General features: G+C 35.1%; 1 protein-coding gene across 4 annotated transcripts in view; it reads left to right on the top strand.

Moving 5' to 3' along the window:
- The window catches only part of RBM46 (RNA binding motif protein 46), a 59,482-nt gene that overhangs the window by 15,684 nt on the left and 24,879 nt on the right, over positions 1-18,919 (top strand). For all 4 annotated transcript variants that reach the window (XM_070768953.1, XM_070768955.1, XM_070768957.1 and 1 more), the window contains exon 4: positions 77-859. In XM_070768953.1, the coding sequence (XP_070625054.1) occupies positions 77-859 (783 nt within the window). The remainder of the gene's footprint in view (positions 1-76; positions 860-18,919) is intronic.

Raw genomic sequence — 18,919 nt, 5'->3', positions numbered from 1 at the left:
GTTTCTTTGGAGAAACAGTTTTACTTATTTTTGATTTTGATTTATTTTAATTGTCTTCAAATTTATTTTTTTACAGGAACCTTCCAACTGTGGGGCCATACCATTCAGGTGGATTGGGCTGACCCAGAGAAAGAGGTTGATGAGGAAACTATGCAGAGAGTTAAAGTTCTCTATGTACGAAATTTAATGATCTCAACTACTGAGGAAACAATTAAAGCAGAATTCAATAAATTCAAACCTGGTTCAGTTGAGCGAGTAAAGAAACTTAGAGATTATGCTTTTGTTCACTTTTTCAACCGAGAAGATGCAGTGGCTGCCATGTCAGTAATGAATGGAAAATGCATTGATGGAGCAAGTATTGAGGTAACACTGGCAAAACCTGTAAATAAAGAAAACACTTGGAGACAGCATCTTAATGGTCAGATTAGCCCCAATTCTGAAAACCTGATTGTGTTTGCTAACAAAGAAGAGAGTCACCCCAAAATTCTAGGAAAGCCGCCAGCTCTTCCAGCTCGTCTCAATGGCCAGCATAGCCCAAGCCCCCCTGAAATTGAAAGATGCACTTACCCGTTTTTTCCTGGAACAAAGCTTACTCCAATTAGTATGTATTCTTTAAAGTCCAATCATTTCAATTCTGCAGTAATGCATTTGGATTATTACTGCAACAAAAATAATTGGGCACCACCAGAATATTATTTATATTCAACAACAAGTCAAGATGGGAAAGTACTCTTGGTATATAAAATCATTATTCCTGCTATTGCAAATGGATCCCAGAGTTACTTCATGCCAGACAAACTCTGTACTACGTTAGAAGATGCAAAGGAACTGGCAGCCCAGTTTACATTACTTCATTTGGGTAAGTTTATAAGTACTTTAAACAATAGAGTAGAATATGAAATTAGAAAGTATTGTTATAGATTATTCATAAATGTATTTTGTTTGAACTCAACATTAGTGGTGAGTATTTAACATAAATTTGTGAACTCATGCTAAATTTTATTGAGACTTCTGCTTGATCTTCCTATATTTAGCTTTTTATTTATTATTTACTGGGGGGAACATTTGGTTTTGATTTACTGAGAGTTCACTATCTTAATTTATCAATTTACTGTTTTTGTAGTGACTAATCTTCATTTGAAATAATTTCTTTATAAGTTGCGGTATTTATTACTTAAACCAGTTTATAAGAATGTTTCTACATCCTTGGTGAAGTCTACATGATAATCTTTTTTTGAGAGCAGGCTTAGGCTTAAAATCAGAAGCATTTCAGATGGGTCATGTGTAGACACAGTTTATGCTCACCAATCTGGAAATCTGTCATTATTAACTCATGAAAAACAAGAAGCATCATTAAGAGATGTTTATGACCATTCTCTTTAATTTCATGCTTTTAAAAAAGTTTCTCTAAAGCATTTGAGGGATAATTAAGACACGTTTTGGGCCATATGCTAACTAAATATTTGGCCTTGTGAAGAAAGAGATGTAATGTCACTCTGGTATCTGCCTTCTGCTGTTTTTACTGTTCTGTCTTAGTCTCTCTGGACTGTCCTTCCCTTGCACTAGTTTGTTTCATTTTTTAATGCAGCTGTAGATTTCAGTTGGTTATTACTTTGTGTTTAAAATAATATTTATTAGAAGAATACTGGCTTATTGAAAGTTACAATAGAATGGAAAGGTCTCCTACTAAGGATTATAATTGCTCTTGATTATAATTGTCAATCATAGCTTAAAATTTATTATATAGTTGTAGAATCATATTACTGAATATTGCATCTGTTTAAAATTTACATTCTCAAATTTGTTAAGGAGAGGAAATTAAAAAGCAAAATCATTGTTAAAGGGAGAATAATTTTTGTACCTCATTACAGACTTGCTTATGTATCATGGCCACTCCCATGGTATTACAAATATTTTTAGGAGATTCTTATTTGGAGGTGGAGTCAGAAGTTTAGGGCTGAAGTGAGGTTCCCTACAAGAAACTTTTCAGCAGTGTTCTCAAGTATTAGTTTGGAATTTGGAAATTTTACAGTCATCTAAGTTAAGTCTTAGATGTGATTTCAGTTAATGTACAAAACATTGGGTTGGCCAGAAAGTTTGAGTTTTTCTGTATGATGATACATATATGTGTGCTAAAGTCACTGCAGTCATGTCTGACTCTTTGCAACCCCATGGACTGTAGCCTACCAGGCTCCTCTGTCCATGGGATTCTCCAGGCAAGAATGCTGGAGTGGTTGCCATGTCCTCCTCCAGGGGATCTTCCCAACCCAGGGGATGAACCTGCATCTCTTATGTTTCCTGCATTGGCAGGCGGATGCTTTTACCACTAGTGCCACCTGGGAAGCCTGTATGATGATAGAGAAAAACTGAAACGACCTTTTTGGTCAACTCAATAGAATCCTTCAGTTTTTCTTTTAATAAAGACAGTCTGAGTTAAAGATAAAATTAGGTGGATAGCAAATGATTAACAGTGTTCTTAGAGAAAATGGATCAAATTATTCTTTCAAAGTGGAATGTTTGGCATTCAATTGCTGAGCAAGATACTTGTGCTTGAAACGTATTTTATTTCTATATCTGTTCATTTTCTTTACAAATTTAAATTTGCAAGATTCTTAAAACTTTTTTTTTAGTTTGTCATATTTTCTATTTAGACATAGTTGACCCATCTACTTGTAAATTCCATTATTAAGATGTTTTTCACTTGAGTCCTAGGGCCATAGTTAACTCCTGTTCACCTGTAGTTCCCAAAGACAACCCCTGTTGAGTTATAGTATTTCCAACTTGAATATGTTCATTAGGGATACAGTTAGTGTCAAGGAATGAAGTTCTTAGAGGGCACAGACAATTTGCTTTAGTCTTCTTTACAGATTTTATCAGCATATATCAAAACTGCTTATAATGAAAAATTGAACAGTTTCTGTTTTATTTTATTTTTCAGTTTCAGTTCATCATCAGAGACAAAAGCCAAGATCCAAATGCAAGCCAAATTTTGAATTTCATACAGAAGGCTAGAGGCCTTGTCCATAGATAGTGGCACACAAACTGTGATTGACTAGAAATACGAATGAAGGCTGAGTTAAGAGGCAGCTAAGCAGGAAAAGAGAATTCAAGGAAGTGGAAGAATCAGAAATCAGAAGTCTAGAAATCTTTAATAAGAAAACAAACATCAGACCTTCAGAGGTCTTAAAGTAGGCAGCTGGAAAGTGACACATTGCCACAAGGCAGGTTAGGAATAGGCTGAATACTGTTGGCAGTGCTTTGGCATGCTTGTTCCTTCTGTCACCATTGGGTCCTTTGGGCTTTAATGAGTTGTGCCTTTTTATGCGCGGTTTCCTTTAAATAAAGGTTGCAGAGTTTCACTGGGTGCCTCAGGGTTGAGATCAGTTGGTGATAGTGTTGTGTTTTTAGAGGGGAAGAGGTGCTGTGTTACTGATGTCCTGCATGTTTCAAGCATAGATTGTTCCAAGATCTTGCGAGGTTGCTACTGGTTCCTGGAATTCCTCGAATGTGAGTGAAAGTGAAAGTCTCTCAGTCCTATCCGACTCTGTGACTCCATGGACTATACATATACGGTCCATGGAATTCTCTAGGCCAGACTACTGGAGTGGGTAGCCTTTCCCTTCTACAGGGTATCTTCCAAACCCAGGGATTGAACCCAGGTCTCCTGCATTGCAGGCAGATGCTTTACTATCTGAGCCACAAGGGAATCCCAAGAATATTGGAGTGGGTAGCCTATCCCTTCTCCAGTGGATCTTCCCAACCCAGGAACCGAACCGGGGTCTCCTGCATTGCAGGTGAATTCTTTACCAACTGAGCTATCAGGGAAGCCCCCTCAAATATAGTTCATTAAATATGAAATCATATTTTGGCTCTATTTTCTTGAAGAATTTGAATCTAATTTCCTAGGTAGTGAATTTAACTGCTATTAATATTTTAAGATGTTTTCTTTAGGTGTAGCATTTTATTTGCTTTGACACTCTTCTCTTTCAGTTTTGATGCTATTCTGATGCTATTAAATCTTACCTTAATGATCTTTGGCTGTTCTATGCTATATAAACAGTCATTTGCCTTTTTGTCTCAGCTCTTTAAGAGTGTGCTTTCACTATCCACATTTGTTTTAGCTTCACTATGCCTGTTTTTCAAGTCTGAAAAATAAAAGAGAAAAAAAATAGATTTCATTTAGTTAAATGATTATTGGTGTTGAGGGACATAGAAGTTTTTTCAAGGAAGAGCAGGCATTATTTAAGTACCAAATCAGAGTACTTCTGGTGACCATTTAGTGCTCTTACTAGAATCCAAAATATTCTTGTTGCATAGTAACATAAAATGAATTTTTAAAATATTCTGGGTTTTTTTTTGTTTCCATTTATAGTAAGCTTTATTTTAAGCAAGATAATTTACGAAAAGCTGGAAGCTGGGGTTCTTGCCAAAATTGAACCCTTATTATTATTATTTTTTACTTCAAAGATAGAGACTGTCTTCATCTTCAGGATGTCAGAGAGTAACTTCCCTGGGAACTCAGTACCCAACCAACAAGATAAGAAATTATCTGTCATTTGATTATTCAACATTAGGAAGCTGTAATAAATGGGATACTCAGTGGGTTTAAGGACTTCCCTGGTGGCTCAGCAGTAAGGAGTCTGCCTGCAATGCAGGAGATGCAGGTTCAGTCCCTAGGTTGGGAAGATCCCCTGGAGAAGAAAATGGCAACCCACTCCAGTATTTTTGCCTGGAAAATTCCAGGGACAGAAGAACCTGGCAGGCTACAGCCCATGAGGTTGCAAAGAATTGTACACGAATTAGCAACTAGACCACCACACCACCATCAGTGGGTTTAATGTGTAGAATACAGACTTGGGGGCTAGGAGATAGGTTCTATACTAAATATTTGATGTATGGAAACATCTCGGGTCATTCCATATCACATCTTTTTACATAGGCCTTTTCTGTCTCATAATTTTTATCTGTTTAATAATTGACCAGACTATCAGTGTGAATAATCCTGCTTTTCCTAAAACTTTGCCTCTGTCTTGAATCTTCCAATATTGCCATGGCTTTTCTCTGGAGTAGTCTTTGCTATTGAGGAGACAGAAATTGAGGAGATAAAGAAAAGTCCTAGTTTTGTAAGAAGAAAAGTCCTGGAGAATACTTACTGGAAGGAGGGAGGTAGCCTCAGTTAAATAATTTACTAACAAATAACTGTAGGCAAGACATTTCTCATTTCTGTGTGTGTTCATTCCTGATGCAAATGGTAGATTTTTACTTGAATGACACCTAAAACTCTTTAAAAAAAAGCAGGAGTGAAGAACCTGTCACAAACCAGCTTGTTTGTGACAGTGATTTAATTTTGTCTGAAATTTTGCACTATTGCTATGACTGATAAAATTTAATTAAAGAACAAGCTTTTTTGAATGCCTCTTTTGTGTGAATTGTACTTTACTAAGCAATCTGGACCTAAAGGTAAATAAAATACTATTCTGGCTCTTAAGGAGTCAGATCTGCTGAAGAAGGCAGAGGTGTGAACTCTACGCATAGTTACTTTGGGAACACAGAGATGTGCTTTGGTGATTTCAGTCAGATTTTTAGAATTAGAAATAGAAAATATGTGGACTTTAGTTAATGTAAATTTCATTAGTTCTATTTTTTGAAACTTTGTGGATATTTTCTTTCTTTTTTAGTACAGCTATGTTGATTGTGCTTGCTTTTGCTTTTTCTCTGTGCAAGCAATGTTTTTCTTAGATGAATCCATTTTGATTTGTGTGGACTATTTTATGTGAGAATGTTCATCTTTTTTTATATATTCTGTACTTTTTTCAGCGTTCATTTTGTGGCTGACCTGAATGTTGCTTCTCATATTTGACTTTGTAATGGCATACATCATCAGAATCTAGTTTTTTCTGGTCATTGAATGCTAAAATATTAAATATATATTCTAAGCATGTGGCCGTTGTATTTACTATCCCTTTAATATCATTAAAAGATTAGGGGATTCGGTTTTTATTTCTGTTGTCACTTGTAACTTGGTTGAAAGTTATGAAATACAAGACACAGTAAGATGAAGAAATACTATTCTGAGAAGTTTTCATCTGAAAAATAATTGGTGCTATTTTTTATGAGCTATCATTATTTCCAGATTGATGGGCAGAAATTCAAAAATAAAATTTTAACTTAAAAAATTTGCCAATAAATTGCTTTGAAACAAAGAGAAACTTCTCTAGTTTTTTAAATTTAAGAAATTTTAGGAGAAATGGATGGAGGAGCTTGGTGGGCTACAGTCCATGGGGTCGCTGGGAATTGGACACGACTAAGCAACTTCACTTTCACTTTTCACTTTCATGCATTGGAGAAGGAGGTGGCAACCCACTCCAGTGTTCTTGCCTGGAGAATCCCAGGGACGGGGGAGCCTGGTGGGCTGCCGTCTATGGGGTCGCACAGAGTCGGACACGACTGAAGCGACTTAGCAGCAGCAGCAGCAGACTAAAAATAATATAATGTTTATAGTGAAATTTTAAAATTAACTAGAAAAATTGATACTTTTAGAAAGTTAATATTTTCTTTCCAGTTTTAATTATGGATCTAACTTTTATACTATTTCAAACTTATATTTTAAAGAACAAAAGTAATTTTCTGAATTTGCTTTAAAATTCACCTAGTTAAGTGGGATGATCACCAACATTTTATACATTAATATGTTTTCATATGACCAAGTGGTGAGATGAAAATTCCATTAACTCAACTATGTGTCTTTGGACCTCTGAGAGGGCCCCGTGTTTGTGAAAATGTGTTTTTATTCCTCTTGAAACCTAGTTTGTTTTTTTCCCCCCAGAAGATCATCATTTGATATTACTCATAATTTTTTTCTTACACTTGTTTTAACGGACCATAATTTTTACGAAGTTGCTGCTGTGAGAGAAGCTTAATAATGAGTAATCAAGTAAAAGAAGCTATAGTCTCAGCTGCCAACAAAATGTGACCATGAAATGATCCACCTTTGTGTACCTCAGTGCCTTCATCTCTAAAATATCAGGGTTTTACTTGGTGACTTCTAAGGAGGTCACCTCCCCCAAATTTATGGTTTTGTTTAAAATATGATAAAAACTCTGTAAAGAACCAAAAAACAATATTTGAGTTTTTCTTTTGCATACTGAGACAGAATTCAAATAGTTTAAAATTAAGAGCTGCTTTTGTCAGAATTAACCCTTTTCTCAGTTTAATGCTCCTTTTTTCATATAATTCAAACTTATGTTTGTCTGTCACAGCAAAACAACTAGATTTAGAAAACGAGTTACCTATTTCATTTTCATGATGACAAGTAATTATTTTTTCTTTCCATGCATTTGTCAATTCATTATAATCAAAACCAAGATTTTATAAAACAACCTAATTACTTAGCAATTTGGAAATTGGTTTTTGTACCAGTGAATCTAGGAAATTAATGATGTATGTTAAAACATGTATGACCAGTATTTATTCCATAGTTATATTATTAGCTGACAAATTTGATCGTGTGATTTCATTTATTTTATACATTTATTTAGTCATGCTTGATCTTCTGTCCTACAGTTTCTTAGTATCTTTGGTTGATACATATCTAAAATTCTTTTTCTAATATACTAGTTTTAATAGTAGCTACTGCTTTTTAATTTATAAACTTAATGTATGATATTTAATATTTAAAAAACCTATGGTTTGTAAATTTTCTTCTAGTGTTAAAGGCCACAGTAAATTTTGCATATGTACATTCTTAGATGTCAGCAGCAACTCAAAATTTTACCACATTGTATCTCCTAAATATATTTTTCAATGTGGCTTTAAAAGAAATTTCAGTGTTGTGTTGATTTTTTTCTCTCCTCTAAGCTTTTAAACCCTCCGAAATAAGTAAGCTTTATACATGTTTTGGAGGGTTTAGAATAGTGAAACTGTGTAGAAGCTGCACTTTTGTGCCTTTATTTCTGCTTCCTACTTAATATTTAGTAGACAGTAATTACTGATGCTGTAAAATGAATGGACTAGTGAATAGGGAAGCTGTTTTGGAAAAATGGTTTTATTGTGATGAATTTATTCAAGTGATCATTTGTGATTTTAACCACTTTAAAATTGCTCAATGTCAGTTGCTTCCAGGCCTTTTGGTGAGGATTAAAGGTAGTACCTGATCTTACTAGTTAATTTCAGATATATTATCTATTCTAGAGCAATTCATCCTCTGTCATAGAGTGATACATATTCTATCCAAGACCTGATAGTGTGTTACCTCTAAGAAGAGTGTACTTGCCTCTGGAGAGTCAAAAAAAATGAAAAAAACCCTAATTTCCCAGGTGGTTAGAATCTCTAAATCACCAAAATGTTAATAACAACTTGGATTTTCTTTGCCCTTAAGTTTGAAATATTTGGTTAAAGGTCATATGTGGGCCTTTCCTTACAGCAAGTGACATGTGAGTTATAAAAATTATTTACAATAATTCATATTTTAAGAGAATCATTTATTTGGCTAACTGTATCTTTCTGCATTGCCTTTAGTAAATACAGTCTTACATACCACTGATAATGATTTCTACTATAAATGTATTTATAACTTCCAGTTAAAAAGTGTTATCAGAGTGTAATCATTAGAAAACATCAGTCTGCTCAATTATATTGCCTGATAATTTGATAAGTATACTCTAAGCTTCCTCATTTCTTACACGTTTAAACAGTGTAGCCTGATTTTTATACACAGAGTAATCAAGAGTAAATAAACTTGAATAAATAAAAATTTTAAACTTGAATATACAACTCGTTTCCTTTATACAATAGTTATCTATTGACCTTTACTTCATTTTTTCTTTCATGTTTTTGATTTTCCTTCGTTATATTTTCTAAGAATGTTATTTCTAGAGACGCTTTACTTTTTTTTTTTTTTTTTGGTAATCCTCTTTTATAGGTGAATTGTTGTAAGACTGCAAGCCCATGAAATTAATTTTTCCTCTTATCTTCATTTCAGCATACATATTCCAGTCTGCTTGTTTACTGGGCAGATTAGGGAGTAAGCAAATTTGCAGCCCATGTGCCATAGTGTGTATGGCTTATTCCTTCTGTGGCTGTGTTAATTTTTGATCTAAAGGTGACCAAATATGTAGTTACAGATTTAGTAAAGTTCAATTTCACCCACTATCCAAAGTAGAGCCTTTCTGGGAAACCTTTTGTAAGCCAAATAGAATAAAGCAAAGAGGCTTAGGACACAGTCTTGCTAACAGAGGCACAGAGTAAACCAAGGTAGAGCACAAATGCTCACCCACACAGTTCAGAGCTCTTGACAGCTTGACGCTGAGACACTGTCATTCTGGGGGAAGGAGCTTGCCTTTGCTGGTCTGGATGTTTAGGCTGCATGCTGTCTTTATAGTGGAATTGCTACAGAATGAATGCTAAGCACTGTTTTTGCTTTCTGCCTTTTCTCATAGAGGAAAAATCCTCTTTGTATTTCTTTTGGTTAGCAAAAACAGATACCAATGTGTAATGTAAAGTGAACTTTCAAAAAATGGGGGATACCTTTATTGGATAACTTTGGGTATAGAATTTAAAACATTCCAAGTGAGCCATTATGATTCTTTGGAAAACAGGTTTAAATTGTATTCTGCACTATAAAGTTATAATCTTTACCAAAAGCAAAATAATTCAGAGTAATGTTTATTAATTTAAATGTCTCACTTGTGTGTTCAGGTGTCTACATCTGTTTCTTTGAGAGATCACAAATCAAGTTTCCTTGAGTGATTCATAGGTGTGAAATTTAGATATACCAACTATAGAAATAATGAAGATATCAGAGCACTGGAAAGTTACTTTTTTTCTCTTAACTAGAGAGAAAGGGGAGATACTGAGCAAAAACAGGATTACTTATTCTGTGAAAGCACTCTTAGCTTCTGAAGGGTATTTACAAATATGATGAGGTATCTGTGATTTGTTTTCCTTCTTTATTTCTTCTAAGTGTTTTCTATGATTTACTGATTTTAAGATTTTTAAGTGCTTGTATTGAAATGTATCTAGGGTAACTGTGACTCTAGGATATCTGCTCTTTTTACAGTTAACTTTCTTATGCACAGTGTATTTTTAAACCTTACTTTTCCTGATTTTTAAAAATCTTTGTACCTTATTTATTTTGGCTTATTGTGGTTTATGCTACAAGCAGGGACTGGCATATTAGTGAACATGACTTGAGGAGGAGGATTAACGGCCTTTTTCATCAGTCCTCTTAGGCCTTGGCGAGTATATTGATGTCAGCCAGTCTGATTTAAATTGGTAAATAAGGCAAATTTTATTGTCTTGAGATTTTGTCTGAATTTTTAGGCAATAATGATTTTTACTTTCAATTATTTTAGTCTGATGTTGTATTTTGAAAATTTTTATATGAAAAGAAAAATTTCTATAGCCAACTAGTAAATATTTATGTTTAGATTTATCAGTAATTTGAAACCAAGTAAACTGAGGTGTTGTTGCATTGTTTAATTATATTTATCCTAGGGTTCTTTAAATACATAGTTCATTAATTCAGGGAATTTATATAAATTCTAGAGCCCTGTTATAAAAATCTGACTTAGGAAAAGGATGGAAAGATGTTTAACTTCCCCTCAGCTCAGTTTCTGTTTGGGAGAGAGCGTGTTGTCTCATACTGATGGAGCAGCCTGACCCAAGTAGAATATTAATCTTACCTTTATCTTTTCTGTTTATTTTCTACTGGTATTGGGCTATCCACCATAGTCCCTGTCTCTCCCTGAAATATATGAGGTGGTTTATTAAAAATAGGTAAAGTATGAAAGGATTCAAATCTTAAAAATTGCAGGAATTAAGTCAATGGGAAATTACAAGTAGGAAAATAAAGCCAAGCAAAACTAAACAATATATTGTTTAGGAATGAAGGAATATATGGCAGAACTATAAAGGAAAGCCAGAGAATGGTTAACACTTAAAAATTAAGATCATAATTACTTTAAGGATTAAGAGGAGAGATTGAAAGTGATGCAAGAGATTTCGAAGGTATTGATGATTTTCTATTTCTAAACCTGTGTGATGAGTGCATGTTTTTATTTTTAAAATTATGTTGGCTGAACAAGGACCTACTGTAAAGCACAGGGAACTTTGCTTAATGTTATATAGCAATAAAAATTGTTTTTATGTATAGAATTTTCTAGGCAAGATTACTGGAGTGGGTTTACCATTTCTTATTTCAGGGGATCTTCCCGACCAGCATCTCTCGCGTCTCCTGCCACTGCACCACCTTGTTAACGTGAATGTTCATGCAGCAAATATTTATTGAACACTGTGCTCTCTGTGAAGTCCTGAGGGTCACTGTAGTGAATCACACACAGCTGCTGCCTTCATAGAATTCACATTCTATTGAGGGAGACAATTATTCAGTTACAGTTCTGATAAACACTATGGGGTGTTACGAGAAAATATAATTGGATGACCTGAGATGAGAGGGTCAGGAAATAGTACATTGCATTTTAGAATTACAGCAAAAGGAAGTTCAGTTCTTTAAATTTAGGATAACATACAGGCAACATTGAATATAAGAACATGGCACTCAGCTGAATTTCCTCAATTCACATCCCAGCTTCATTACTTTCTTGGAAAAGTTACGTTTTTTTTTTTTTGAATATTCTTTTTTTTTTTTAATTTTATTTTATTTTTAAACTTTACAGTATTGTATCAGTTTTGCCAAATATCGAAATGAATCCGCCACAGGTATACATGTGTTCCCCATCCTGAACCCTCCTCCCTCCTCCCTCCCCATACCATCCCTCTGGGTCGTCCCAGTGCACCAGCCCCAAGCATCCAGTATCATGCATCACTTTATCCTCTCTGTACTTGAGTTTCCTCATCTGAATGTTAAGAATATTTATCTCATAGAGTAATTATATGTATTAAATGAGTTAAAATTGTAAAGGGCCCACAGCAGTGCCTTTTATATTAAAATATACTGTATAAGTATTAAAAATCTTTATTCAGAAAACAGATCCAGGACAACAGATTTTCCAATCATGTATAATAATGAATTTTATTAGTAATAATAGTAGTTAAGATTCTTGGAGTGTTTACTGTATATTAGGTACTGTGCTAAATGCCTTTACATGATACTACATTATTTTGTAAACTCTTTGAGGTGCTATAGATATTATTTTTATGTCTTTTTATATAGATATTATTTTATTTTTATGTAGATAATATTATTTGTATAATAAATATTATATTTTATGTCACCTTTTTTTAATAAGTGAAGAAACCAAGGCTTTAGTAGACTGAGTAATTTGTTCAGGATCCCCCAGTTGTCTAAGAAGTTGTGCTCTTAACTGCTCTTTTTTGTTGTTCCATCGCTCAGTTGTGTCCGACTCTTTGCAACCCCATGGACTGCAGCTTGCCAGGCTTCCCTGTCCTTGACTATCTCCTGGAGCTTGCTCAAACTCATGTCCACTGAGTCAGTGATGCCATCCAACCGTCTCATCCTCTGTTGCCCTTTTCTGCTCCTGCCCTCAGTCTTACCCAGCATCAGGGTCTTTTCCAGTCAGTTGGCTCTTAGCATCATGTGGCCAAAGTATTGAAGCTTCAGCTTCAGCGTCAATCCTTCTAATGAATATTCAGGGTTGATCTTTAGGATTGACTGGTTTGATCTCCTTGCTATCCAAGGGACTCTCAAGAGTCTTTTCCAGCACCACAGTTCAAAAGCATCAGCTCTCCAGCACTCAGCCTTCTTTATGGTCCAACTCTGACATTTCTATATGACTACTGCAAAAGCCATGGCTTTGACTATACAGACCTTCGTCAGCAAAGTGATGTCTCTGCTATTTAATATGCTGTCTGGGTTTGTCTTAACTACTGTTCTTATTTAACTACATGTTCCCAGTGAAAAACTGACCTTTGTGTAATGTTAAACATTTGATGACAGATCTGAATTTGGGGAAAATTATTGGCAAGTTAGTCTTCTAAAACTTAAAATATAGTGTAATGGGCTTTTGTATTTCATACTTTGCCTGCTTTTCAGAGACAGGTTTATCTTCCTAGTCCAACAAGCACATATTCCCATTCACTCCTTGTATTAATAGTGTGCACCTAAGATACCTGTTTGAATCCTAAATAAATCATTCAAGTTACAGAGGAGTTGTGAACATACATTGTTTACAAATGAGCTTGAGATTTTTAAGTTTCCTCTGGGGTAAGCATTGCCAGCTGGTCACATATGTGACATGCTGGCAGAAGAGACTTGCCTTTTTTTTTTTCCCCTTCATCAGATACTAGACAGAATTTCAAATAGGCAAAGTCTGTTTAGGTCTGTTCATGGTATGTTGTTGCTTGGTATCCTCATTTTGCTTTTGTATTGTGCTCAGATGTCACAGCCGTATGTAACTCACCCGTGTAACTTATCACTGCAGTTATGTCTGCTGTTGCTTTTATCATCATCTCCTTGCTCAGGAGCCTACAGTGGCTTGCTGTTACCATGTATAGCATATTACGTCCTCTGAACTCCATATTCTCTTGTTCGGAATTCTCAGTTGTTTGTCCCCATCTTACCTAACAGTAGATAGTATCTTCTGCCACTTTGAATCATTTTTCTTTTATATATTATTCTATCTTGATAGTAACTATTATATTGTGTGGTTTTATTTTTTTAATTATAAGTGATTAACTTTTCATTTATCTGTACTAATTCTTTTTTTAACTTACTGCATTACATACAAACTGAAAAGTATGCACAGTTCCCAACTGAAAGCTTTGTGAATTACCACAGAGGGAGCACATGAGTGTAACCACTAGTGTGTGCTCAGTGGTTTCAGTCGTGTCCGACTCTTTGCAGCGCCATGGGCTGTAGCCTCCCAGGCTTCTCTGTCCTTGGAATTTTCCAGGCAAGAATACTGAAGTGTGTTGCCATTTTCTCCTCCAGGGGATCAACTTGTGTCTCTTTAAAGAGTCTCCTGCTGGCCGGCAGGTTTTTTACCACTAGTGCCACCAAGGAAGCTGTAACCACTAGGGGAAGACCAAGTACCAATACCCTAGGATGGTCCTCTGTGCTCCTACTCGGCTATCTCTGTTCCCAAAGGAAACTAATCTTCTGACTACTTCTGTTTTTGAAATTTGTACAGAATTTTGTATATTTTTGTCTGGCTTATTTTGACATGTTTATTCAATTGGCCTGTGTTGTTACATGTACTGTCTTCTGTGTAAGGATTCCATCAGAATCATACAGTTTGCTATTTCTGTTGTTAGAAATTTGAGTGCTTCATATTTGAGCTGTTTGAATAACGATGCTGTGAATATTCTTGTACATGGTGGGTTTTTCTGGTGTACATTTGAATGCATTTCTGTTGAATACACAGGCATAAATGTGGTAGGTAATATTTTTAAAATTTGAGTGCATATGTGCTAAGTCACTTGAGTCATATCCTGTTCTGTGTGATGCTATAGACTGTAGCCTGCCAGGCTCCTCTATCCATGGAATTGTCCAGGCAAGAATGCTGGAGAGGTTGCCATGCCCTCCTCCAGGGGATCTTCTGGACCCAGGGGTTGAACCTGAGTCTCTTAGGTCTCCTGCCTTGGCAGGCAGGTTCCTTACCACTAGTGCCACCTGGGGAGCCTTTAAAACTTGAGCAGATAAGGCCAAACAGTTTTCCAAAGTGATTATATCAATTTATACTTTACTGGAAGTGCATGGGTTTCAGTTGTTCCATATCCCTACCACCACTTTGGACATTATTATTAGTCTTTTGATATTGGATACTCTGGCTAGATACATATTGCTGTCTCATTACGATTATAACTTCTGTATCACTGTTGAGTAATGGATAGTGAGCATCTTTTAATAAGATTATAGGGCATTAAGATATCCTTTTGATGAAATGTCTCGTTTTAAATCTTTTGTCCCTTTTTTATATTGGATTGTTTGTTTTTTCTTTTTTAAAGTACAAGCCCTTTGTTGGATATATACTTTATAAATACCTTCTTCCACTAGTGGCTTACCTTTCTACTCTCTACATGATATACTTAGAAAAAGACAGAAGTTCTTAATTTTAATGTGGTTTACTTTATCAGTCCTTAAAAGTTGGTACTGTTTGTGCCCTGCTTAAGAAATCTTTGCTTACCTCAAGGTGATAAAATATTCTCTTGTATTATCTTTTAGAAATTTCTATCTTTCAAGTTTAGTGAGGTTGTGAAGTATGTATTGTATGTATATGTAGGTATACGTTTACATATATATTGGTGTAAGTCTTACTGTAGATTCTATATTCCCTTCCATTGATTTATTTTATTATAGTATCTTAATTATGAAAATCTTGATACTTAGTATTTTTTTCTTTTTTCTTTTCTTCACAATTACCTTGACTCATGTTAGCTTTTATAGTTCCATATAAATTTTAGAATCAATTGTAAATTTTCACCAAAAATCCTACTAGGGATTTGATTGGAATTGAATGTGTAGCTCCAATTGTGATGAAATGACATTTTTATAATATTGGGCTTTCTGATCCATGAAACTTATAGATCTATCCATTTATTTAGACTTTTGTTTAATTTCTGTAAACACTCAATAGTTTATAAGTGTTTGTGTAAATATCTCCTACATCTTTTATCAGATTTATTCCTGAGTCTTAATGTTTTTCACTGACATTGTAAATGCTGCCTTTTATTTTGATTTCTAATTGTTCCTGTTTATATAAATACAATTTACTTATTATGTATTGAATAATGCTATTTATTAGAGTATAATGGTTTGGCTCTATATCATTTAAAATTTTCCTACTTACACAGTCATATCAACCACAAAAAAAATGGGAATTTTGTCCTCCTTTTCTGTCCTTTCACTTTTCTTTTTTCCTCTTGCCTTATTGCACTGGCTAGAACCACTTATCCAGCCTTGACTACAAATAAGGATAGAAGGCATTCTTAAATCCTTTCAGTATTTCTCGTATAAGCTATGATGTTTACTGTGGTTCTTACAGAAGCCCTTTATCATGGCCTTTCTATTCCTAGTTTGCTCAGAGGTTTTATCACAAATGGGCAATAAAGTTTTTCTGCATCTATATGGATAATTATATCATTTTATCTATTCTTTTAATGTTAACTGCATTGATTGATATTTGAATGTGACACCAGTCTTGAATTTCTTAAATAAACCCAGTTGGATCATGGTATACATTATCCTTTTTATATATGCTAAATTTCATTTTTATATTTTCTTTAGGATTTTTAGATCTGTGTTCATTAATGAGATTGGCCTATACTTTTCCTCATAAAAACATTTACTAAATTTTTTCTCTTTTAATGTTCTATGGAAGAGTTTGGTTGGCATTATATGTATATTTTTGGATATGTGGAATATGATTTAAGAAGTCATCTTAGAGTTTTCAGCCTTTCTTTTATTACACTGGGTACATTTCAAGGCTACAAACTGCCCTTTTAAGTGTGGTTATAGCTGTGTCACATATGTCTTGATGTCATTGATTGTTATCATTATTTATTTGAAAATACTTCATTTTGATTTCACATGAGTATAAATTTTAAACATATGAAGATTTCTATAGTTATATTTTAGTTTTTTTATTTTACTATGATCAAAAAGTATATTATGGATCATTTCAGTACTTTGTCTTTTGTTTTTTAATGATTAATTAAATAATTCATACCTGATTAAAAAAATGTATTTCCAGTTGCTAATTGCAGTGTATTTAGTTTGCTAGGGTTGCTGTGGCAAAGTACAACAGTCTGTTTGACTTGAGCAACAGAAGTTTATTTTTCCGTAGTTTTGGAGTCTAGAAATAAGTTGGTTCCCTCTAAAGTTGGTAGGGGAGAATTTACTTGCACCTTTTAGCTTCAAGTATTTGCCAGCAGTCCTTTAATTCTTTGGCTTCTAGATGCATTACTCCAACCTCTGCCTCTGTTGAGTAAGATTATCTTCTCCTGTATCTTTCTGTGTCTTCATGAGGCAGTTTCTTCTCTATGTTTCTCTGTTTCTATCAGGATATCCAGCATATTAGATTGAGTCCCTGCTATGGGCTTCCCGAATGCTTCAGCAGGTAAAGAATCTGCCTGCAATGCAGGAGACACAGGAAATGCATGTTTCGATCCCTGGGTCGGGAAGATCCCCTGGAGGAGGAAAATGGCGATGCACTCCAGTATTCTTGCCTGAACAGTTCCATGGACAGAGGAACCTGGTGGACTACCGTCCATGGGGGTCACAAAGAGTCGGGCCCTGTTGACCAGCTGAGCACATACTACTCCAGTATGACCTCATCTTGACTAATTACATTTGTGATTAACCTGTTTCCATTTGAGGTCCCATTATGAGGTGCTAGGGATTAGGACTTTAGCATACCATTTTGGGGCACACGATTTAACTCATAAATTAGCCCAGGTTTACTAACCATGTGTAAAATCTTTCATCTTTCATGTTTTTCTGGTGCTTATTCTATTACTGTGAGAGTGTTGTGAAGATTACCCATTGTGACTACAAATTTGGCTTTTCCTCTTTTTGATTCTGTCAGCTTTTGCTTTATATAATTTTAGGTTGTATATTTTTAGGTACATAGAAACCTAGAATTGCTATGTTTTTCTGGTGAAGTGTACATTTTATTATTATACTGTGTCATTCTATCTCTATTATGCATTGCTGTTGTTTTGTTCAGTGGCTATGTTGTGTCTGACTCTGCAACCCCACAGACTGCAGCACACCAGACTTCCCTGTCCTCTGTCTCTCAGAGTTTGCTCAAACTCCGGTCCATTGGGTTGGTGACACCATCCAACCATCTCATCCTCTTTTGCCCCCTTCTCCTCCTGCCCTTATCTTTCCCAGCATCAGGGTATTTTCCAATGAGTTGGCTCTTCTCATCAGGTATTGGAGCTTCACCTTCAGCATCAGTCCTTTCAATGAGTAGTCAGGGTTGATTTCCTTTAGGATTGACTGGTTTGATCTCCTTGCTGTCCAAAGGACTCTCAGGAGTCTTCTCTGGCACCACAATAAAGAAGCATCAATTTCAGCCTTCTTGATAGTCTCTCATATCTATACATGACTACTGGAAAAACCATAGCTTTAACTTTATGCACCAAAAGTGATGTCTCTGCTTTTTAATAGACTGTTTAGGTTTGTCATAGCGTTTCTTCCAAGGGGCAAATGTCTTTTAATTTTGTGGCTGCAGTCACCATCTGCAGTAATTCTGAAGCCCAAGAAAATAAAATCTACTGCTGTTTCTACTTTTTCACCATCTATTTGCCATGGAGTGATGGGACTGGATGCTATGATCTTAGTTTTTTGAAGTTGACTTTTAAGCCAGCTTTTTCACTCTCCTCTTTTCACCCTCATCAGGAGGCTCTTTAGTTCCTCTTCATTTTGTGATCAGAGTGGTATCTGCATATCTGAGGTTATTGATATTTCTCTTGGCAATCTTGACTCCTATCATTCTTTCCTGCCTTAAAGAATACTTTGATATTAACATAGGTTTCCAGGCTTTCTTTTGATTAGGGTTTCACACATTTATTTTCTTCTATTTTTAAACTTTTACTTTCCCTGTATCTTAGTTTTAAGGTGACCCCAGTGTAGAGTTAGTGTTGTTTTTGTTGCTGACATTTGGTTTTGTTGAAAGTCTATGTTTTAAGTGTTTGATCAGCTTGCATTTAATGTACTTACACGAATGTTAAGAATTAAGTTTGTCTTGCCCTTTGCCTTCTATTCCTTGTTCTGAGTCCTTGTGTACTCTTCCCTTTTTCACCTTTCTTGCCTTCTTGTAATGGATTATTTGCTTTTTTTCTGTCTTCCTCTTTTAGCTATATTAGTCATAGAGTCTTTATTATTCTAGTTTTAACCTTGTAGCCTCCACTATGTATTCTTTTTGGGGGGTTGCACCGCCTGGCATGCAGGATCTTTGTTCCCTGACCAGGGATTGAACTCACAAGCCCTGTGGTG

Source organism: Bos indicus, chromosome 17 (genome assembly GCF_029378745.1).
Source record: "Bos indicus isolate NIAB-ARS_2022 breed Sahiwal x Tharparkar chromosome 17, NIAB-ARS_B.indTharparkar_mat_pri_1.0, whole genome shotgun sequence".
In the NCBI taxonomy this organism is placed as follows: domain Eukaryota; kingdom Metazoa; phylum Chordata; class Mammalia; order Artiodactyla; family Bovidae; genus Bos; species Bos indicus.
This window is presented reverse-complemented; position numbering and strand designations above follow the sequence as displayed.